This window comes from Schistocerca americana, chromosome 1 (genome assembly GCF_021461395.2).
Source record: "Schistocerca americana isolate TAMUIC-IGC-003095 chromosome 1, iqSchAmer2.1, whole genome shotgun sequence".
NCBI classification, from domain to species: Eukaryota; Metazoa; Arthropoda; class Insecta; order Orthoptera; family Acrididae; genus Schistocerca; species Schistocerca americana.
Genome location: NC_060119.1, coordinates 1,065,408,934 through 1,065,433,469, shown reverse-complemented (window position 1 = coordinate 1,065,433,469; position 24,536 = coordinate 1,065,408,934). Strand labels below are relative to the sequence as shown.

General features: G+C 42.0%; 1 protein-coding gene across 1 annotated transcript in view; it reads left to right on the top strand.

Moving 5' to 3' along the window:
• The first annotated feature begins 10,352 nt into the window (after positions 1 to 10,352).
• Positions 10,353 to 24,536, top strand: part of LOC124617304 (heat shock protein 68-like) — a 38,139-nt gene continuing 23,955 nt past the window's right edge. Inside the window, exon 1 of the mRNA XM_047145254.1 lies at positions 10,353 to 11,838. Within this exon, the coding sequence (XP_047001210.1) occupies positions 10,408 to 11,838 (1,431 nt within the window). The 5' untranslated portion in view covers positions 10,353 to 10,407. The remainder of the gene's footprint in view (positions 11,839 to 24,536) is intronic.

Below are 24,536 nucleotides of genomic sequence, written 5' to 3'. Positions count from 1 at the left end.
CACGAAGGACAGCTATTGCTTAGAAACACGCGGTTTCATAAAATCTGCCACAGCTTGTCAAAGTCGAATAAAGCAAATCATAATCCTGATTTAGGCTTTTGCTAAAACCTCGTTTCATGTCTAGAGCTTTGATAAATTGTAGCCAAGGCAAGCAGTTGGTGCTTGTCACTGCACGGTATTTCTCTTATCGATTAATATTAAAGCATCTTCCGCCAAGCATAACGTTAGAGGAAAGGCAGTTATTAGCGGGTGGAAAACATCTACTTAGGCGATCAGTAAACGTAAGGGCTCCGAAACTAAAAGTGGCACAGAAGTGGCCGGAATGTGTTCGAAAAATAGAAAATAAACTGGTATCTGGACCATATAAGATCCACGTAGTACGTGTGGGATTCTGCAGGCATTAAGCAAAAGACATTACTCCTCTTCCAGGTATAATTTACCGTAAGTCACTAAAGCAATGAAGGATATGTAGTAATAATCTTACCTTGGAACTCTTCCGTTTGGTCCGTGTTTGCATACAAAAGCAACGATGTGGGAATTGTGAGTGCCCCTTGATGTAAAACAATCTTGTTGTTTATTTATTTATTCCCCAAACTGGTTTCAGCGATAAATATCGCCACTATCAGTGGCGTCTTTAAATCTAAAACATGCAAAAAATAGCTTACTTATAAAACACTGTAAAACGTTATCACATGTGCATTGTGTGTTTTTTAAATATTGCTTTCTGTGAATACTGTCATAATTCCACATTAAAGCGTGGTTTTAAGGTTGCTGTCTCTGTTTGCGGATTATTTTCTATATTTTTCTGTTGCCATCTTTCTCGACGTACATCATGTCATCTGTAACTGTGTAAACGGCCGTTAGTAAACAAATACAATAACGTGGACTTACGTATGTCAGCGTTCCACAGATGGGGTTTCTGTAGTGTTGTGGATGCAGTTATGGTGTATACTAGGTTGTTACTTAGATTCTTGTGTACTCAAGTACGATGAACGGCTTGCAGCTACTCTTATACACGTGTTTTTCCGTGGGAGGCTGGTCAGCAGGTACTATAGAAATTGATAGATGTAGCCGGAACGTATTTTTTCTACCCATCCTCGCCTCTACCTGGGAACCTACATCCGATAGTGCGGAACAGCACAGGTTCTTCCGCAAGTGAGGTTGTCTCCCGCGGTCCGTAAATTTAAATATTTGTAACGTGTGAGGATTTTGTTGAGGTTGGGACACGAATGCATTTCTTAGCAGTATAATAATGGTAAAAGTATCCATTTTAATTAGGGAGTGCGGCGATACTTATTAATATTTCAGACATTTAACGCTATTCTGTGTCCTACTGCCACTTAGTTGCGTGAGAGCGCCTTTTTAAAGCCCTGTCTTGTTTCAGTTAGCGTGGTTCTCGAAGCGTGAATATGTTTACCGTGTAGAATTCTTCCCGTTTTTTTTTTAAATTTTAAATTCAGTTCGTGAGTTCGATGTTTGTTTATGTTGACTACAAAAAATGGTTCAAATGACTCTGAGCGCTATGGGACTTAACTCCTAAGGTCATCAGTCCCCTAGAACTTAGAACTACCGTAGCGGTCGCGCGGTTCCAGACTGTAGCGCCTAGAACCGCTTTGCCACCACGGCCGGCTGTTGACTACATAAACTAGCTCACGTGCCTTTCCGCCACGTGCATAACCTTCAGCGTACCGTTCCTGTTCATTAAAGCTTGCTGTTTAAATTGAATTTCGAATCGAATGAAGGTTTGCTTTCATCCTATATATATCTGTGTTTTGTATCTGCGAGGTTAGAATGTCTTCGCAGGCTACCTACCCCGCGACTGACCAGTAAAACACAAATTCTTCTGCTCCATCGTGTTCCTATCTGGTATGTAATGTATCTTAAGGTTCTTTTCATATTGTGCGTCTACTGTGGGATGAATGTGAGTGTGCATGTAGGTAAGACGAACTAATTTTAATACCAAACTGAGGTTTTTCTCACTTGTTGAGAAATAGTTACTGAAATAGTTACTGTGTTATGCATATAATGTCACATTTCTGTAGTGATGTTTATTGCTCGGATTCGATATTTTCGTATGATTTAATTCGTGAAATAAGTGTAAACTCTCTAGTGAATTGTGTTTGTAACGTTTCTTGTGCAGCCCGTCCAACTATTAGTCTGGCTCCCTCAGAGTCATCTGACTTAATTAAATGGTTTTTGATATTCCATTTAAGTTTTTTGGATTTAATTTAATCCAATGCCAGACAGCGGATAACATTCCGGTGATTCACTGCAATAACAGTCGATTTAACTATTAATCAGTTCATAAATTGCTCGAACAGTCCACGGGTATACTGCCGAGCACAAAATTTCGGCGATCAGACACGTCGCCATCGTCAGGTGCTCTGATGAACTGAGCTCCTGACGGCGGGCGGCCGATTTAAATCCCCTCCCCCCGCGGACCGCTCTCTTCGCCGTCCGCGCCGGCGCGCCGGCGGTCTCGAAGACGTGGGCGTCGGAATCTGTCGTAGCGTCGATGTGCTTGCTACGTCCGCCCTGGTCGCCAGTTCGTGCTTCTTGCTGAGATGCTTCTTAATTACATTCAAGCCTAGTGCCCGTTGGAGACTATGAACCGGCAGTATACCCGTGGATTGTTGGAGCTACAAATACGCCGGGAGAAACTGAAGAATCAGTTCATAAATTAATTGACTGAGGCTTATTTCATGCAAATAAGTATTTGGATGCTTTCAATGTGATCACTGGAAAAGGATGTGTAGTTCAAGGACGAGCAGTTGTCATTCTAGTGGAATACATCTCTTTTTACTAGGCGCGGTGACTGCTCCCTTAAATTTCGGGTGTGCGGTAGCATAAATTTAGTTTCTTCTAATATTTCGGCTATGTATCGTTACCTGCAGAGTGAGCCGAAAGTCATCCGAAAATTATGGAACAATTACAGAGAAATGGCCACGTAAAACAAATTGTAGGCTGCAACCCGCTGGAAATATTTTAAATTAATGCAGTTCCACAAAACCAGTGTCTTCAAAACATTTTTATGGCCGATTTTTGGCTACTGCACAAGAGACACAATTGCCAGCTTAGATTAAAACATCAGAGTGAAAAAAAAAATCCGACGAGGAGTGGCGCGTTTTGTCAAGAGGTCGTTGAGTCACTGCGAGAGCGTTACGAAGTTGCTGAATAGTTTACAGTGGCATACGGTACAAGAGAGGCATTGTGCATCAGGGAGAGGTTTATTGCTGAAATTTGGAGAGCGTGCGTTCTACGAACAAACGAGCAACATAATGCTTCCTCATTAACACATCTCGTGAAATGACCACAGCGAGAAAATCAATAAAATTAGACCTGAGGCGAAGCTTCAGAAAACGTACGCTTTCTACAATCCGCTTGTGAAAATAACAGCCAAGAGGCGAGGGGCGGGGGAGTGGGGGGAGAGGGGAGGTCAGAAAGACAGCAGTGGTGTCAGAAGTACTCTCCGCCAGACACTGCGAAGTGGATGGTAGATTTGGCTGTAGATGTGGGTGGGCATTTATCCACACAGTGTGGCTGGGGAGCAGCTGAATAGCAGTAGATGTGTTTTAAACCGGGCACCACCGTTCTACTGATAGCAGACAGTTACTCAGGGAAAACAAGCAGTGGCCAATGTCTGGTGTATGCCACTGAGACAGCTGACTGATGGTTGCTACTGATGAGATATACAACTGTACGGAACTGACGCACTACTGACAGTTCATTGTTAGAAAAGAGGAAGACAGAACAAGCGCACTGTTGTTCAGGGATTAACACAAAGGATACACATGCAACGTAAACCGTATAGTCGCATTGACAGTTAGCTTACCTGTTCTACAACGTTAACACCACAACAGGCTTAAATCACGTAGTCATTGAACCATTCAAGGCACTGCACGTGCACGGCGCTTTACGCTTGCTACTGTATCAAGGGATTAATGTGAGACCTGGGAAACCTGCCACCGAATTCACCTGGTGTAGACAGCAAAGTGTGGATGAAAGTGGTTGCCTTAGAGTACTGCAGATTCTAGCAGCAGAGAGAAGGACCATAATATATTACATTAGAGGCTAGTTTGTGTCATTATAAGCTGTAAAAACCAGGGACCGACATTAATTGCGATGCCAGCAGTGTTCTTACTCATGTACCGTAGCTCTCTCACCTGGCTGCACACTTCCCGCGTCACCACACCATGATGTCTGAGCATGAGAAGGGAGAGAGGGTAAAAGTATGAAAGTGCCACATTTTGATGTTAATGCATTCGTAAGGCACACGACTTCATTTCATAATTCTCAACAACATAGATTATAAATAAAACCTATTTTCAGTATTCTTTAATTATGTATGATGCTGAAGACAACAATTTTTATCTTGTGCAAACTATTGGCAAGCGGACAGAGGCAGACAATTTCGCAGATTTTCGCAATCAGGTGATTTATTTAGTTTCATAAATAAAAAGCCTTACACAAATAATTTGATCGAAATGTGTATTTTATCATGTCTGGAACCTCATTATGAAAATGTGAAACTGTTCCCGCGGAGAACAACGTAGGACTCCTGGACAGTTTTAACCAAAAATAGTTTATCTTATATAGTGGTTTTACAATGCAGATGAGTCAGTTCCATACGCATCTACACAGTGGCATTTGCAGCTAAAATGCAAAAGGTCACGAAAACAGTTCGGAAACAGATGTAAGATGGGCAGTGTACTCAAAAAATTTATAAAGGGCACAATGAATTATTCAAACTTCGCGTTTTCTTTAACATCGGAAAACGTAGGGAAATAGACAGTGATTTTTATCAGAACTTGTCCCTACCACAGTACGATTTTTTTTCTAAATGAATCCCCATCAAGTCATAAAGAAGTTGTTTCTCATCTCGTAATTTCTTACTGTGCGCAACGTGCAATCACGTCCATTTAAAATGTAAGGTCTGCAATCCGTTCAGGATGTTCTAATTTTCGTTCCTCGTCTTCTTTTTCCTTGATAAATTCAACATTAGCAGATTTTATATCGAAAAATCTTTCCAGGCATGGCCCTTAATTAACCAGCGCACTTTGCAGTAATATGTAAAGTCTCCGAACCCTCCATTCAGTTTCATAGAAAACTGTTGCAACTGACAGTGGAGTAACGCGCGCGACCAATAACTTATTCACTTTTTGCATACCTGCAAACTTAGTATAAAGTGAGTATGTCACAGATTTACAACATTTTTAAGAGATGCTGTTGGATGACCAATTACATACTACGTGTTGTGACTTGGCAAGACAGCCAAGCCACTAGGAGGTAGGCGAAAGGCACGCGTTTAAGCTCACACAGGATGGCGTGAGGTCTGGAAAATGACAAGGTCTTTATAGTAGCAAAAATAGTACGTAGCTTCTGGAATACTTAACTTTAATCCATAATTGGTGAACATCGGTCTGACGGTACATGCATCACAAGATAAATAGCAATATTCTATAATTAATGATGGGTTAAAATATTCTTTGCAAATATTAGATTAAACATGCTTCTCTCTGTTTCTTTTCCAGTGCTGTGAGAAAATGTGTGCAGTGTAAAACATAAAAAATGCATAGTGCTGCAGAGAAACTAAAAACCAGACTACAGTTACCAGTGTCTAAAGAAGAAAAACATCAACGACGCGCTAGCGGGCGGCATTTCCCGATGTAGGCTGAAATCAGCGGGAATCACCACCACTGATGATGCTTTACATCAATAAAGAGAAACGCATATGGTGAAGAAAACACGCAGCTTTTGTAGATTCAGCGACAGAACGAAAATACCCTCAAGAATTGTCAGGCAACTACGGACAGTATGGCCACGCAAATGAAGAATTCATATTATAAGACTGGTCTAAAACAGGAGGAAGAGATAAAAGAAAAAAAAAAACAAATTAACGGCTACAGAGGTTAGTACAGTCCCATTTTCGTCACTGTATTGCGGAATGGTCTGTTTCCCGTAATTGCCTCTCGGAAACAATTATGGAGAGCTAAGCTTTAGCGTCAGTCAGATGGAAATAAACTTTCTCTCTGTATAAAAGACTGTGTTAGTGTCCATTCCGAATATTGTACGAACTAGACTGGAACGATCTCAGATGTGGCTCCTGTTCCAGAAAAATGTATGTCTTCGACTGGATTTCTTGGGTTTAGCATACGGTTTGACAAATTTTACCAAGTAATCGAAATAACTCTGGTTTAGAACTTAATTTATTAACTTTTTTATTTTTCACCGCTTATTTAGTCCGATAATATTAGGATCTCTCAGCCCTCTCCTAAATCTCTCCACGAACAGAACATACTAAATAGGTTAAAAAAAATTCACAAGAATATCAGTAACAATAATAATATAATAATAATAATAATAATCTTAATTGGCATTTAGAATGATACTGTTTAGCATGTTTGAAGCCATTTTAAAAGTTATCTAATGCGGAAGGGATAATGAAAGAAAAGACTGACTGAAATGATAGTGAGAATGGCTGCTAGAAATGAACGGTTAAAACAGAGAACTCCGTAAACAAAAGGGAGGAAAGAAGTGTGTCGGAGAAAGGGCTGGCAAATGTAAGCTGCAGACAAGTGTATGGATTTGATAGCTATTGCGGTAGCAGGTGGACCATTACCTGTCTTTTGAAATTTGGGAGGAATTTTATTTGCCTGATAATCTGAAGATTATTCCCCATGAACCATGGACCTTGTCGTTGGTGGGGAGGCTTGCGTGCCTCAGCGATACAGATAGCCGTACCGTAGGTGCAACCACAACGGAGCGGTATCTGTTGAGAGGCCAGACAAACGTGTGGTTCCTGAAGAGGGGCAGCAGCCTTTTCAGTAGTTGCAAGGGCAACAGTCTGGATGATTGACTGATGTGGCCTTGTAATATTAACCAAAACGGCCTTGCTGTGCTGGTACTGCGAACGGCTGAAAGCAAGGGGAAACTACGGCCGTAATTTTTACCGAGGGTATGCAACTTTACTGTATGATTAAATGATGATGGCGTCCTCTTGGGTAAAATAATTCGGAGGTAAAATAGTCCCCCATTCGGATCTCCGGGTGGGGACTACTCAAGAGGATTTCGTTATCACGAAAAAGAAAACTGGCGTTCTTCGGATCGGAGCGTGGAATGTCAGATCACTTAATCGTGCAGGTAGGTTAGAAAATGTAAAATGGGAAATGGATAGGTTAAAATTAGGTATAGTGGGAATTAGTGAAGTTCGGTGGCAGGAGGAACAAGACTTCTGGCCAGGTGAGTACAGGGTTATAAACACAAAATCAAATAGGGGTAATGCAGAAGTAGGTTTAATAATGAATAGGAATGCGGGTAAGCTGCTACAAACAGCATAGTGAACGCATTATTGTGGCCAAGATAGATACGAAGCCCACACTTACTACAGTAGTGCAAGTTTATATGCCAACTAGCTCTGCAGATGACGAAGAAATTGAAGAATGTATGATGAGATAAAAGAAATTATTCAGATAGTGAAGGGTGACGAAAATTTAATAGTCACGGGTGACTGGAATTCGAGAGTAGTAAAAGGGAGAGAAGGAAACGTAGTGGGTGAATATGGATTGGGGGAGAGAAATGAAAGAAGAAGCCGTCTGGTAGAATTTTGCACGGAGCATAAATTAATCATAGCTAACACTTGGTTTAAGAATCATGAAAGAAGGTTGTATACATGGAAGAACCCTGGAGATACTAAAAGGTATCAGATAGATTATATAATGGTAAGACAGAGATTTAGGAACCAGGTTTTAAATTGTAAGACATTTCCAGGGGCAGATGTGGACTCTGGCCACAATCTATTGGTTATGATCTGTAGATTAAAACTGAAGAAACTGCAAAAAGGTGGGAACTTAAGGAGATGGGACCTGGATAAACTGAAAGAACCAGAGGTTGTACAGAGTTTCAGGGAGAGCATAAGGGAACAATTGACAGGAATGGGGGAAGAAAAACAGTAGAAGAAGAATGGGTAGCTTTGAGGGATGAAGTAGTGAAGGCAGGAGAGGATCAAGTAGCTAAAAATACGAGGGCTAGTAGAAATCCTTGGGTAACAGAAGAAATATTGAATTTAATTGAGGAAAGGAGAAAATATAAAAATGCTGTAAATGAAGCAGGCAAAAAGGAATACAAACGTCTCAAAAATGAGATCGACAGGAAGTGCAAAATGGCTAAGCAGGGATGGCTAGAGGACAAATTTAAGGATGTAGAGGCTTATCTCACTAGGGGTAAGATAGATACTGCTTACAGGAAAATTAAAGAGACCTTTGGAGGTAAGAGAACCACTTGTATGAACATCAAGAGCTCAGATGGAAACCCAGTTCTAAGCAAAGAAGGGAAAGCAGAAAGGTGGAAAGAGTATATAGAGGGTCTATACAAGAGCCATGTACTTGAGGACAATATTATGGAAATGGAAGAGGATGTAGATGAAGATGAAATGGGAGATACGATACTGCGTGAAGAGTTTGACAGAGCACTGAAAGACCTAGGTCGTAACAAGGCTAATGTGGTGCTACAGAAGAATGCTGAAGATTAGATAGGTAGATTACGTAACTAATGAGGAGGTGTTGAATAGGATTGGGGAGAAGAGAAGTTTGTGGCTCAAGTTGACCAGAAGAAGGGATTGGTTAGTAGGACATGTTCTGAGGCATCAAGGGATCACCAATTTAGTATTGGAGGGCAGCGTGGAGGGTAAAAATCGTAGAGGGAGACCAAGAGATGAATACAATAAGCAGATTCAGAAGGATGTAGGTTGCAGTGGGTACTGGGAGATGAAGAAGCTTGCACAGGATAGAGTAGCATGGAGAGCTGCATCAAACCAGTCTCAGGACTGAAGACCACAACAACAACAACATTCGAAAGTCGGGTTCCTCATACACAAGACGGTACAGAGGAAATGGTGGTGTTACATAGTGGTACAGAGAGGATTATTTCTGCTGTGCAGTTCAGATAGCAGTGTAATATTTGCAGGTAAGAGCGAGTGCAGTGAACGAGAAGAAGAGAGAGCAATCGTAAGGTGTGATAGACTCTACGCATTTCTGCAAAAAGCGATGATAATTGCTTGTAGACAAGAATGAACAAAGTACGTCACAAATGTATCGAACATAAGCATTCATCGCCAGTTGCAGTGCGTGAATTCTGGTAACGAAAGTCCTTGGAGAATAGGATCTCCTGAATCGGGTATGGGGAGATCCTTTTTAAGCTCGAGAAGGAATATCTTCTGATATTTCTATAGTGAATGAAGTGACGCTGACACGTTCTCATAGGCAGCAGTTGTGTGTTCAGTTCAATCTAAACGATAATGTAGAATCACCTCCAAGTTGACTTCCGGTGTGGCCGAGCTGTTCCTGGCGCTTCAGTCTGGAATCGCGAGACTGCTACGGTCACAGGTTTGAATCCTGCCTCGGGCATGGATGTGTGTGATTTTCATATGTTAGTAAGGTTTAATTAGTTCTAAGTTCTAGAGAACTGATGACCTCAGATGTTATGTCCCATGTTGTTCAGAGCCATTTGAACCATTTTTCTCACCTGAAAGTTCTTTTCAGAAGAAGAAGAGCTCACAGATATGTATACAAGGTATGGCCATAGTCTGTAACTGTATGTGGGCTTCTACTGAAGTTGCGGCGTATTATGAAGCACTGTGGTGCCTTGGGTGAACTCTTAGTCAAACTAGCACGATGTGGTAATTAGTACGTAGATAATTTGTTACTGAATGTGGTGAGTTTAGATCAAAATTAAATGAACGATATACTCATTTACACTAACGTCGCTTTACTTCTGCACCTCAAATATATGATTACAAGCTACTCTGCTTGGGAGTGCTGTATTTGCAGAAACGGGTTCATCGATTGCCCAGCGCCGCACGCCAGCCGAAGCGGCAGTGTGGATACCGTCCTTGGTCAAGGGCGCGGCCAACTTTACAGCCGAATGCTGATGCCGGAAGCGCGGGGGCGGGGTGGGAAGGGTTGGGGGAGAGGGAAGGGCAGTCTGCTTACCGCGCCTCGCGGCCCCGTCTGTTCGCGAGCGCGCCGCGGTCTGGCGTGACGTAACCGCCTGGCGGCCCGTCCTCTGCTATTCTCGTCGGTACACGGCTCTGACTCACACCGTTGTCATAGTTACCGCGCTCTCCCAAACAACACATGCCTCTGTCGCACTCTCGTGCGCGCGTTCTCCCTCTTCCCCTTCCTCTCTGTGACCCCCACCTGCATTTGCGACAGAAAATAGCCCGCACTCCACCCAGCCAGCCAATGGGAGCGCGCTGACGTGAGCGGTGCATCCAGAAACTTCCAGTGGCACTGCGCCTGCATAGCTGCCGTATAAAAGCCGGCATCGAAGAAGCCCTCACGTGTACTTTCAGACTGTCGCGCGAAGCAATCCAATCCTCAGGTATAGCACATTTCGCGAACCCAGTACGCCATGGCACCAAAGATGCCAGCGGTCGGTATCGACCTCGGCACTACGTATTCCTGTGTAGGGGTCTGGCAGCACGGCAAGGTAGAGATCATTGCCAATGACCAGGGCAACAGGACGACACCCAGCTACGTCGCTTTCGGCGACAGCGAGCGCCTGATCGGAGATGCCGCCAAGAACCAAGTGGCGATGAATCCGCAGAACACAGTGTTCGACGCGAAGCGGCTCATCGGCCGCAAGTACGACGACCCCAAGATCCAGGGCGACTTGAAGCAGTGGCCGTTCAAAGTGGTCAACGACGGAGGGAAGCCGAAGATCGTCGTGGAGTACAAAGGAGAGGTGAAAAGGTTCTCCCCAGAGGAGATAAGTTCCATGGTGCTGACCAAGATGAAGGAGACAGCCGAGGCGTACCTCGGTGGCAAAGTGACCGACGCGGTCGTCACCGTGCCGGCGTACTTCAACGACTCGCAGCGGCAAGCGACGAAAGACGCCGGCGCCATCGCGGGTCTCAACGTGCTGAGGATCATCAACGAGCCGACAGCCGCGGCGCTGGCATACGGCCTGGATAAAAATCTGCGCGGCGAGAAGAACGTGCTCATCTTCGATCTGGGCGGCGGGACTTTCGACGTTTCGGTGCTCACAATCGACGAAGGCTCACTGTTCGAGGTCAAGGCGACTGCGGGAGACACGCACCTGGGCGGCGAAGACTTCGACAGCCGCCTGGTGAACCACTTCGCCGAGGAGTTCAAGAGGAAGTTCCGGAAGGACCTGCGCAGCAATCCTCGCGCTCTGCGTCGCCTGCGGACTGCGGCCGAGCGCGCCAAGAGGACGCTCTCCTCAAGCACCGAAGCGAGCATCGAGATCGACGCGCTCTTCGAGGGTGTCGACTTCTACACCAAAGTGTCGCGCGCCCGCTTCGAAGAGCTGTGCTCCGATCTCTTCCGGTCGACGCTCCAGCCGGTCGAGAAGGCGCTCGCCGACGCCAAGCTGGACAAGTCGGCGATACACGACGTCGTGATGGTCGGCGGGTCGACGCGCATTCCGAAGATCCAGAGCCTGCTCCAGAACTTCTTCAACGGCAAAGCCCTCAACCTGTCGATCAACCCGGACGAAGCGGTGGCCTACGGGGCGGCGGTGCAGGCCGCCATCCTCAGCGGTGATTCTAGCTCCCAGATCCAAGACGTGCTGTTGGTGGACGTGACGCCGCTGTCGCTAGGCATCGAAACTGCCGGCGGCGTCATGACCAACATCGTCGAACGGAACACGCGCATTCCCTGCAAGCAGACGCAGACGTTCACGACGTATTCCGACAACCAGCCCGCTGTTACCGTCCAGGTCTTCGAGGGTGAGCGCGCTCTTACAAGGGATAACAACCTGCTGGGAACGTTCGACTTGTGTGGCATCCCACCTGCTCCCAGAGGCGTTCCTAAGATTCAGGTAGGCCTGCCTGTACAGATAGTAAATCAATACTTTTATCGTGGAGGATCTCATTCATCTATGACTTTGTGAAAGAAATTTCCACTATATGACCGTAAATTACTATTCATTTATCCACAAAATCAAGATTTGGCTTAATGGTAATTCTAAATTGCATGTTGACTTTTTTATGGGCAATCTCAATTGCATGTGGAAATGTTACGATGTGTCTCACCTGTCTAACTGGCATGTCATCGCTGTTAAAAGATAGGAGGTACGTTTTTTCGACGATGACATGTCACTTAGAACAGATAAATCGCAACATTTCGACATGCACTTGAGAACATCCACAAAGCCGCAATCACGGTTGTGTGAAATAAATGAACAGTAACTTGTCAAATGTCGGAAATTTCTTTCAAAATGTACGTTTATCGATTAATGTGGTATTCGGACGTATTTTTCACTCTGCAGCGGAGTGTGCGCTGGTATGGAACTTCCTGGAAGATTAAAACTGCGTGTCGGACCTGGACTCAAACCTGAGACCTTGCCCTTTCGTGCGAAAGAGCTTTTCCAACTGAGTTACCCAACTCACCACCATTCATCGCAGTACGGATGGTAGGAATTGAGATGTGGGCGGAAGTGAAGCTGCGAGGATGCGTTGTGAGTCGTGCTTGGGCAGCTCAGTTAGCAGCCCACACGGTAAATCTGCGTGTTCGAAAAAATGGCTCTAAGCACTATGGGACTTAACATCTGAGGTCATCAGTCCCCTAGACGTAGAACTACTTAAACCTAACTAACCTAAGGACATCACACACATCCATACACGAGGCTGGATTCGAACCGGCAACCGCAGCAGCCGCGTAGTTCCGGACTGAAGCGCCTAGAACCGCTTGACCACAGAGGCCGGCTGTGCGTGTTCGGTCAGAGAGTTGGCTGGCCTCTTTAATAAAAAACTGAGTGAAAGGATCAACAAAGAAATTCAATGGATCTCTTGTGACGTCCGTTACGACCAAATACAAATAATAAAATGCAAAAAAAAGTAACTTAGTAGTGCACTTGCCAGCGAGTATTTCTAAGAATTACAAAATTTGCGGCGGTCGTGCTCCAAATTCGCGTCTACCGATTTCACGTGTTGTCACAGTCTGTTTAAATGTGTAAAAAGAATTTTTTTTAGTATTTACTCATTCTTCTTTTTACTCATCTCATAAATTGTAAGCCCAGAGGCGATTAAAACGAGGAACTATTACATACGAAGCTAACCTCAGTCACAAACCGCACGCATGTTATTATTATAGTCAATGCATTTTGCATAATGGACGACCATCTTCGAGCATAGATTTTTTATGTGCGTGTGTTTTTTGTTATTTCACGAACATCAGTCTGCAATAATCAGCAAAATATGGATACTGTCAAGTATGTGACGAAGCAATATCAGTCATAATAAAATTCACATACTTTGCCACTGCGTGCAGTTTATGCAAGTATTTTTGTTTGTTAATATTTTTGTAGAGTGCCTAGCACATCAGTTACAACAGCGGTAGTTTCGAAAATTTATTTTCACTTTATATGAACCGTGCGTAAAAGAGCTTCGAATCTACAATAAATGTGCTGAGCGCACATGATCTTCCTCCTTCAAATTTGTGAGTGTATGTGTAGGAGGGACGGTTTGCAGTCTGTTTTGCCAAATGAAAACAGTGTACGTTTTCTACTTAAATAGTGTTCCAGTACCTGCGTACATATTGTTTCAATACTGATGTTTACAGGCAAGCTGAACGCATAAGCAGTTGCTGCTACCAACAATTCAGTCTATATTCACATCTACAGACGTGAAGGAATCTAACGGTTATGTAAGCTTTAGTTAAGGTTTTTAAAACCGTGTAAAGCTGTAATTTATAACCATGTAACGTTATACAAAAATTTAGACATTTGTTGTGATACTCATAAACGGAGTCATATAATACACTGTCAATTATATCTTCAATAAATGAATATTTTTACAGATTACTTACTCTATTCAGTTGCATTTCGTCCGAAAAAATGTTGTTAATTTTTGTGTTGTAACCAAGTGTTTCCTTAACAGCACTCACTGCTTATTATACATCAACCCTATAAATTAATTATTCGAGTTCTCATCACTAACGCCTCAACAGTATGTATACGTAATATTCAAACGAAATCATAATAAAAAGAACTTTTGTAGTACGTGGTACGTAAGCCGATATCGAGACATCATGAAAACTGTTGCACATGTTTTCCAGACACTGTAACTTCGGTAGAAAAAGAGATTTACCGAACACAGCCTATCAGGAAATATTCGAGTGATTCTTCTACATGTTCGTAGTTGGTCTATTTAATTTATTAATTTTGGTGAAGCCGAATTGTGCAACATCCTCTTGCGCAAAGAAACTCGGCTTGGTGGTACCCTTTAGTGAACATAATGTTCCTTTTGTAATTATCTTACGATCTCGTCTTCCTTGTACAATCTGCAAATCACTTCCTTGTCGGCCATTTATGGAATTTCAGCTAAAGGGCAGAGTCAACAACAAGCTTTGGATTGGGGGACACAGGGAGAGTACTGTGACATATTCATTTCTTACAGTGGTTGTCGTAATGTATTAAAGATAGGAATAGGGAAGTTTGTGTCAAATTCATACGTGTTAGTTCCGGAGTCTTCGATGCTATATGCATAACAAAATGAATCACATTGTGTTGAATAACAAAATGTTTCACAGTATTCTCTGGGGCATAAAAAAGACAGTTTGGATTAAATTTGTGCCGTTTGATACGGAACATTACATCTAATTCGATGTAGGCATTATTCATCTCATGGTGAAGTAATCGCTCCGGTAACCGTCTTTAGTGATTTAGAGAAACAATGAAAACAGAAGCCGTTGTAGGTGCTGCGTAGCCCCATAATTTAACTGGAGTGTTTAACTATTGTGCCCTCAATAAGTTCCTTAGTGATGAACATTAATGGTTCCAGTGTAATAAAGGAGGAAAGTCAGGGGCAGTTTAAGGTCCTCCTTTGAGCATCCCATAAAAATAATATTCTAAATTTGAAATTTTTGACGTATTTTAACTAACAAACTGGAGTGTGTGGTAAACTTGTGACACACAGAATGCAACGCCCTGTGAATGTGAAGCCAAGTGATGTTTCAGTTTCCAGTGAAACAGGCTAATTACACAACCCACCCAGAATGTCACATGCGATTAATTTGGCTCTTCGTATTCCGTTTGCGTACCGTAAAAGAGTCGGTCTAACGGGTGTTTGATGGAATTTTTCCGAGCAAACGTGGACGTGAGGAATCGCTTTAAATTCTGAATTATAAATCCCACTCTCGGTCTTAACACGATCAAGTCAACAAATAAATTGAGTGGAAGAGTGACAGCAGGAAATTACTGAGCTGTCACTGTGTACAGATTATACAGAAGACCGTATTACCTGCAGAAGCTTAAAATTAAAAAAAAAGGGAACCTATGTTGTATTTAAAATTTCTCGCCACAAATCTTAAACTACAGAAAATGGAAAAGGTATTGTTCCTGAAATCCAATTTCGTATGCGGGAGCAATTCAAAGCAGAAATCGTATCAAATTTAACTGTGCCGCGAAATAAAACTGAAAGTGTTCCCGCAAAAATACTTCTTACTTAGCAAAGCGAATACGTCCTCGAGCTCAATTATTTGTTTGAGACGAATTGGTTGTAAAGCAAATGAAGTAACAACTGGCATATCAGACCAAGTGGGAACATGTTACATTAATGATATATATGTCTTCTTTTTATGCTTGTGGAGATCACTTTCATCAGTGATTTTTAGACGTGAAAATTAGTTCTTCTCTATCTGTTAATGTCAATGTGGACTTCTTTGATAGTACAGATGTTAATGTAACGAGTGCAGCGTTTCTGTATTCTTGTTTTGTTATCAATATTACCTGGACATTAAAAGACTGCGTGAAATTTTAGAAAATAAGTACACTCCTTGTGGCCTTATACCGTGACAGAAATACAATATAGTACTGGCTACGTAACAGTGAGAGCTTTGCCCACAGTGCTCAGTCATGAACTAAGTGCTTCCGTTTGAGGCACTCTGCGTTGGACTATTATTAAATTCACTAGATACATTGTTAACTAATATTACATTCCGATGGATCTGAGGTGGTAGCGTTTTATGAACAATATGTGTTCCGAGAACATGTCACATGCTACACTGGGTTCTGCTCCAGTAGATATGCTATAAATTTCTATTGTTTCAGTAGCGTGGATTAATCTGTGAAGACAAATACTGTTACTCATGAAAGTAATGTAATGGTAGACCGCGCGATGGGAATGTCCAACACATCTCTCCGTCTTGTGAAGGCGTACGTTGTGTAGTGAAAAAGCTTTTATATTGAAGAACACTACTAAAAAGCAAAGAGATTCGAGCGGTAGCCCCTACGCTGTTGTGTATGTTAAAGCCTTTGCCACAGTACTGAGAAGCAAGCTTTGGGAAGTAAAGGGTAGAAGAGAAGTGCACAAAAACTTTGTCTCTGTTGAGTGTTTTACAGCCTTTGACGCAATACTGAGAACATGCTCTGGGAGATAGAGGATAGAAGAGAAGTGTACAAAAATTTTATAAAGATATTGACAAATCACTACAATAAAAATCGAGATTGGCTCAAGAGTAATCCAAAGAAAACCGTATCACAACAAGAACGTGTACAACAGTTTTATTGTATTTGTACACAGATAAAATTTTTACAATACTTTCATGTGATGCTGTTATTTGGAAATGATCACGTAGTAGATTCAAGCTCTGGAAACAGCGATCTCTCTTTCAGTTCCTGAAATTCACAATGAAGTATAACTTTGAAAGTTATGGGATAGCGACAAGCTCATAACCATTTTTAGTCAATAGCCAACCCGTTGAAAGGTAGTTGGTCATAAACCAATTAAACAGGATAACAAACTTAACATAGTGACCTTGCTTTTAATTTTCGTTTAATAGTAATTCATACCTACAGGTATTTATATATTTATTGGTTTACTTTAACATGGTCGGGACAGGTAGTTAGCTGTAGGCTTCTAGAAGGAACCATCCCAGAATTTGGTTGAAGTAATTTAAGGAAAGCACGGGAATCCTAAATCAGGATCGCCAAATGCTTATTAAAGTCTCAATTTTCCGGAATAGAAGGCCAGTCTGTTCAAAGAAGCGCAACCTCTTACAGTTTACCCTCGTGTACAATAATGTCTTGTTTAGACATCCTTGCAAAGAAGTTATCTAATGGTGTAAAAGCTAAGACTGCACTGTTCATTCAGAAACACCCGTACTGCCTACGCTGAGCACCCAGTTGTCAATTCAGGAACGTCGTCAAAACACAAAATTGAGAATTTTAACAGAAATGCGGTACAATAATGTAACCTTGAATAAACAAAACAAAAAGGGGTTCAGCGCTGACATTTCGCAATGATCAATGAACTCTTACTACGATAAGTGCTAAGTATTAACACAGAGAGTTCCGCAGAGTAGGCAGACCGAACAACAGAAGTTTATAAATTCGCAGTAGTAGGAAGGTCTGATGCCTCAAGGTGACGTTGTTGAAAGTGGTTGATAACGTCCATCATCACGATGCAATATTCTTCCATGTAGTGACCAGACTGTAGATATGTGGCGTGCTAGTATTATAAGTGATAAATGTCTATTGCTAAAAACTGTCATGTTCTAGCAAGTTTTAAACCTTGGATGCATGAGTGGCTGGACTCTCGGAAATGCATGAGAGTTGTCTATAAGACCCCCTTCATTAGAAAAAATGCAAAAACCGATTTGTTAAAACAATGTTATCAAATAATGTTGGGTTTAGTGGCAAAGAATTAGTTAGAAAGCAATTATAATGATATTCTGACCTTCATTTTAGTACATGAAATACAATATCATAAATTACGTTATAATTTTTCTGAAATTAAGCCACAGACTTTTATTTTGTGAATGACTCAACCAGCCACAACATCAACTATCATTAACGGGCGCGTAGTTCGCGAGACCCAACATGGATAAAATAACAAACTTTCAGTGTTATTGGGCTTACATCAGAAGCTATGCCCTTGAATCTCACAAACAATAACACTTTGTTTTTGCCAGTATTTTTTTTTTTCGTTTCTTCGTTTTTGATCACTTCTTCTGTCTGATCTATGTGAGCACACGTAACATCATTTTTGGTGAGCTTTGAGTTCGGACTATCTTCACCTGCTGGTGGGTGCTATGGCTTGTAAACATTCTTTTCGAGGTGTTTGATGTTGGACTCTTCTCTCCTAACATTATATCGCTTATTTCCTGATTGCCTTCAGGAAAACTGTCTCTTTATCAGATCAGCTGCCTTGTTATTGGGATGCTGCTACGAAAATAAACATAGAGCATTTATGGACGCGACACCCATTACATTTCTCCATATGTCAAAATGTTACCTTCGCGACTGTTCCTTGCATTTTTATGTACGTAACTTCTGACTAAGAAGGTCCACTCCTGATTAACTTTTATTCTTCAGTAAAACTATTTCCGTCTTCTTTTTGCGCCCTTCATATACGTGATACTGTTGTGTAAATAACAGAGCACTGTGACACTTTTGTTTTTTTGGGAACTTAACCTACAACTGTCAAATAGTCTAGAAGACAATGAGGATAAATTTTCTCTTCACTTGGGAACCTTCTTTCTGTGTGGACTTGCGACGTTATTTTGTCTCAAGGTTTGCATTGTTGTAAATTTCCTGCAATAATTCTTAGAATAATGACAAATTTTGAAAAAATTATCCATTGTAATGTTCGTTGAGGTTCCTTCCACGTCTTCGTTAGTGTCTCTACTGTGGCTGAAATAACCCTGATTTTTTTTGTCCAATCGTGTTCCAAAAAAAGCATTCATTTCCTCAGACGTTACGTTCTGATAATTGTTTAGTGATATTAGCAATGTGCCTACCTTCTAGATTAGTGGTGGTGGTAATGTCCTATTGGACCAAACCTAACTTAAACTAACGTACGCTAAGGAGAACACACACACCCATGCCCGAGGGAGGACTCGAACCTCCGACGGGGGGAGCCGCGCGGACCGTGACAAGGTGCCCAAGACCGCGCGGCTACAACGAGAGGCTCTAGATTAGTACAATACACGGTCCCCTCTATCTTTCTTTGCGAATTAAAGCGCTCGCATGCTTTCTTAGTGTGAAAGTTGTATTAAATGTTACTGGTTCTGATGGAACTTTTACAATATTGTGTGCTCGAGTTCTGCTGCATTGTGGCAATCGTTTACTCGACTGAGTCCCGTGAAGGCCAATAAAGATATCAGAATTTCTGTCATCCGTCTTCACTTGGAATGCTAGAAGACGCGAGTTCATTACCCTGGGCCAGTCAAGCTTTGAATCACCGGCATATTCCTGATAAAGGGAACTTCGTTTTCAGGTCATTCAAGAAATTTTGATTTCAGAATATGTTATTTTTTATCCTTTTCCGTAGGTAAAGACTAAGAATGTCTTGCATAATTATTCTGTTCGTGAAACTAAAACTTACGCTCAACTGGAACAGTTTCGGAGTAAAGAAATGATTAGTTTTCCTAGTACTTCTGACATTTTAACAATGAGCGTAGGAGAGCCGACTATTAATTACTGTCAACATAGCGTGCCATTCAGATCAAAGTTAAATGAACAATTCGAAAGATGACTTGCTCATTAAGGAGTCCAAAATACCCCTTTCGGTATTTTACACATGCAGTAATTAATTTCATTAGCACCAAATAAGGTTTTTAGTAGAGAGAGTCAATTGCATTTCCAAGGATTGCAGAGAGCAAAACAAAATAAAATTTCTTTAAGAACTTTTACTGCTAACATGGAACATTGCTTGGTCGAAGGACCCCTATTGTACATCCAAGCGTTAACAACGCATTGCTCATTGCCTTGACATCGAAAGGTCTTCCGAATCGCTCATCACAGTGGACTAGCTAAGCCTCCTGAACGTAAGACCATGTCTTAATGGAGCTAGTCCTGATCATGGGATTCAGTACATCACTCCAATATGATAAAATCGAGAGATAAAAATCAGAAGAACATTTCACTGTGGTCGTGGATAGGTTTTGGGGAAAATATGTTGTCTGAGGCAGTAGCGATATTTAAGATTTCATAATATGCTTTGCTGGCTCCTCGCTGATGAGCGGCCCACCTGTGCTATCACCTTTTCTTCTAATGGTTTGTGGACACCGGAGCACAGGACGTAAATCATCAACAACCAAATTTGTAATGCTGGAGTAAGGTTTCAAGAAAGAATAATTTCTATTAGAGAGGCTCGTACATTAACACAAACAAATATTAGTTTTGGTATCAACGATACAAGGAAATTGAAAATGTTCCTGGTACATGCCAGAGCGCTTGACGCAGACAGAAAATGCATTGTATTTTAATTAGGTTACGTGGGTCCCTGTTGGTTGGTTGGTTGTTTTGGGGAAGGAGACCAGACAGCGAGGTCATCGGTCTCATCGGATTAGGGAAGGACGGGGAAGGAAGTCGGTCGTGCCCTTTGAAAGGAACCATCCCGGCATTTGCCCGGAGCGATTTAGGGAAATACGGAAAACCTAAATCAGGATGGCCGGACGCGGGATTGAACCGTCGTCCTCCCGAATGCGAGTCCAGTGTCTAACCACCGCGCCACCTCGCTCGGTGGGTCCCTGTAAGCAGTCATCCAGCTGAGTGAGGTTATGCTTCCAGTGAAAAGCGAAAGTTCGCTTTGGCGCCAGCAGGTAGATTTCAATGCCAACTTTTCAGCGCCAGCTGGCGTGTCACATCATAAAGGTGTTAGACAATGGGACACCTACCACTTGGAATCTGTGCGCGCTGGTAAGGACCTTTAGGTGGTGGAGATATCTAAAGAGAGAAGATCAGCTATGAGTTAAATCAAATAATAATCTAAGTTATGGTGTGTTTATCCCATTTTAATTTTCTGTTCTTCCATCTCCTGTTCCTTCTGGGACAGCATATTTCACCCTTTTCGTGTCTTTGTTATTCTGTCAATGATGGGCGTTTCATTTTCTCGTATTGGTAACCTTCTTTATTATGTGTGTCAACTGGCGTGGTTCCAAGACTTTTCTGTCACTGTTACTTTTCTCATAATATTTTTATCTAATTTTCTTCCTTCTTTCCACTTTAATAGTTGATACTTAGGTCTGTTCCATTTTCGATTTATAATTCTTTTGCTTGAAGCTAAATAAGCAGAGATTGAAGTAACGTAGGGGTATTCCTTAAAACTCTGGAGTAGTGATGCAACATTTGGTTCTCTCTGGTTTCTCTTAAGTTTGTGTGAATGCCTAGAAGAGTCTTCAGCGAGCAACGGCCGACTGTTATCACACTTTGAAGCTATTACTTCGCCTCCAATAAACACAAGTCAACGGGATGTTAAAATCTAGATACGGACCTCCATCATTTGGCGTCTCGTATGTTGTAAGATTATTCATCTTGCGAAGTCTATGTTATGTGGCTTCTATCCAGCTCTTCCTTTCCTGTATACAAATTTGAGTATTTCAATAAAAATGGTTCAACACTGTTTGTTATCTCATTATAAGCAACAGAGGCAGAGTTTTCATCTGACGTTGTGTGAAGTACGGATGGCAGAGACACTTATTGCTCATGCTATAAGATAAACTGAGGAAACACCAGAACTAGGAGTTACCCCTCTACTGTGTCTCTTCGAAAGTAACTGTTTGAGATGCAGTTAGCCGAAATATTTCTTGTAGAAACGTATTTGTTATTATGTATGTATATACTACATACAATGCTCTATACTTAGGTACTTTCACGACTAGTCATCCTCTCCCTAAAAGCACTAATCAGCCAGCTCAATATGGCCACCTATCTAATAGCATTGGCACGGATAACAGCGGAGACCCGTCATGTCATGGAAGCAATGGGGCCTTGGTAGATCACTGGAGGGATATGGCACCACATCTGCACACACAAGTCACCTAATTCTCGTAAATTCCGAGGAGGGGGTCACATTACTGACATTGTGACTTGGAGCATTAGCTTGCTGAAAACTGCCACTACCGTGGGGAAACATGGTCGTCGTGATGGGGTGTACGTGGTCTACAAACAGTGTACGATATTCCTTGGCCGTAATGGTACCTTGCAGGAGCTCTGCTGGACCCATGGATGCCGACGTGAGTGTAACCCACAGCATAATGGAGCCACCACCAGCTTGTCTCCGCCCTGCAGTAAGTCAATGAGTTGCTTCCCTGGAAAACGACGGATTGGCGCCCTCCTATCGGCATGATATAGAAGGTATAGTGATTCGTCAGACCCTGTAACGCTCTGCCACTGCGCCAACGTCTAGTGTCAATGGCCAAACACCCACATCTGTCATAGTCGCCGATGTCGTGGTGTTAACACTGCCACGTCCATTGGTCGTCTACTGCGGAGGCCTCTCGTTAGGAGTGTTCGGTGCGCTGTGTGTTCAGACACACTCGCATTCTGCCCAGCGTTAAAATCTCATGTTGGATCTGCCACAGTTCGCTGTCCTGTTTTACCTGTCTGCCAAGCCTACGACATCTCTAATGAGGGATGCCACCCCAACCTCACGATGTCTGGACGTGGTTTCTCCCTGGTTTCGCGACGTTTTGGAGATACTCACCACAGCTCTCCTCGAACACCCTACAAGTCGTGCAGCTTCCGAAGCGCTCTTGTCGAGCCTCCAGGCCATCACAATCTGTCCTCGGTCAAATTCAGATAGAGCGCGCGCCTTCCCCATTCTACACACGGACAGTTCGCTCACTGATGCTACATGCATCGTGCGTGTGTCTTATTAGCAATCACTCTTCGCCAGGTGACACTGCTATCGCCTGGACGGGTTTATATCGACGTACGTCGGTGGTCTAATGTTCTGACTTATTAGTGTACGTACATCATTTTACACTACATTCAGAAATTCTTTATTTAACTATTTTGAATAAAGCAATTGATTTACACTGAGTCCAGGCACCATCGGCTATATCTGTTATTAGATCCACCACATTAATGAGCAATATTCGGATCACGGTGTTCAGGATCTTGTTCAAAGACTTAATACTGGCATTTTTACTATTCGAATTGTATCAGAAGTGAGTGATCGTTCGACACGACAATTAGTCTACTTTGCTTATTTTCATTCGCTTATGTCATATGGTATTATATTTTGGGGTAACTCTCCCCATTCTAAAAGGATATTTTCGGCTCAGAAACGGGCGGTTAGGGGAATAATAGGTGTAAGTTTACGAACCTCTTGTCGACCCCTGTTCAGGAGTCTGTGTATTTTGACATTGGCCTCTCAATATATATATATATATATATATATATATATATATATATATATATATATATATATATATGTATGTATATATTGCTTACTGTCATTTCTTGTTAACAATATTAGCTTATTTCCAAGAATAAGCAGCTTTCACTAGGTTAATACTCGGCAGAAATCAAACCTGCATTTGGATCGGACTTCCTTAACTCTTGTGCAGAAAGGTGTGCAGTGTACTGCTACATCCATTTTCAATAACTACCATTCGAATTCAAAAATCTTAGCAGTAATCCACGAGCTATCAAAAGGAAACTGGAGAGTTTCCTCACGGGTCACTCCTTCTATTCTCTCGAGGAGTTCCTTGAAAAATTAAGCTGATATTATTGTGTTGTTGATAGCGTTTGCTTAAACTTATAGACTGATTTTTCGTGCTCGTGAACATCTGTTATTACTGTTATGTTGTAATTTCATGTACTGACACGTTCCATTACCTTGGAGATTTGGTCCTCAATTTGGTCCTACGGAACTTGACGTGTAAATAAAAAAAAATAAAATAAAAACTAAATAATCTAACGTAGTGTCTTTTATAACTTCCATAGATTGTATGATGTTGCAGTGCTTGCGTTGTGCCACAGGCGTTATGGAATACGTTAAATATATTCACAATTACTAATATGGATGACCAGTACCTGTATGATGGAAAGATGGCAATTAAAATTTGTGTCAGAGCCGGGCTCCAGCCAGGATATCCTCCTTATGGCTCGGATATTCTAATGGTATAGCTATCGCTCATGATAAGCGGGGAAATCAGGGTTCGAATCCCGGTCTGGAACAAATTTTCGCTGTCGACATTCCATCATTTAGCTAATGGTTGTCCATATTCGCAACTGCGAATACATGTAATGTATTCCACATTTTATGGTTTCATATAGTATAGTGTTGAGTTCAGTGAAGTTTATTGTATCATTCACCTTTCAGGCATTATGACAGAAATTCACAAAATTAATAAAGCACTAAGAGCTCTTATAAACAGGTACTATATAGATGATACTTCTATCAAACGCAAGTATCTTCTCCTTTTACGTCATGACCACTTTCATCGTAAGCTGGGAAACTTTCGTAAGTTTTATATTAACAGCGACAGAAATCTCTGATAGAGACATAAAAATGTAAGAGTTCTGTCTTTACTTAATATGAAGTTTCAGCTCTGTTTTTCGTAAAACTGATAAAACGTTGCTGTATGTCCGTTTGACAGAACGATTATTTTTGAAATAACTCGTCTTTAAAGGTTCACGAGTATCCTGTCTTCATGCCCGTTCGTAGAAACCTGTCTCCCATATAGTGGAATCTATGTCGTGGAACTCCAAGTTTCTCTCATAATCGCGTAGGCGTTCTCTCGTTAACAAAATCTAACATTTCTCACATCTTAGTACTTGATGTT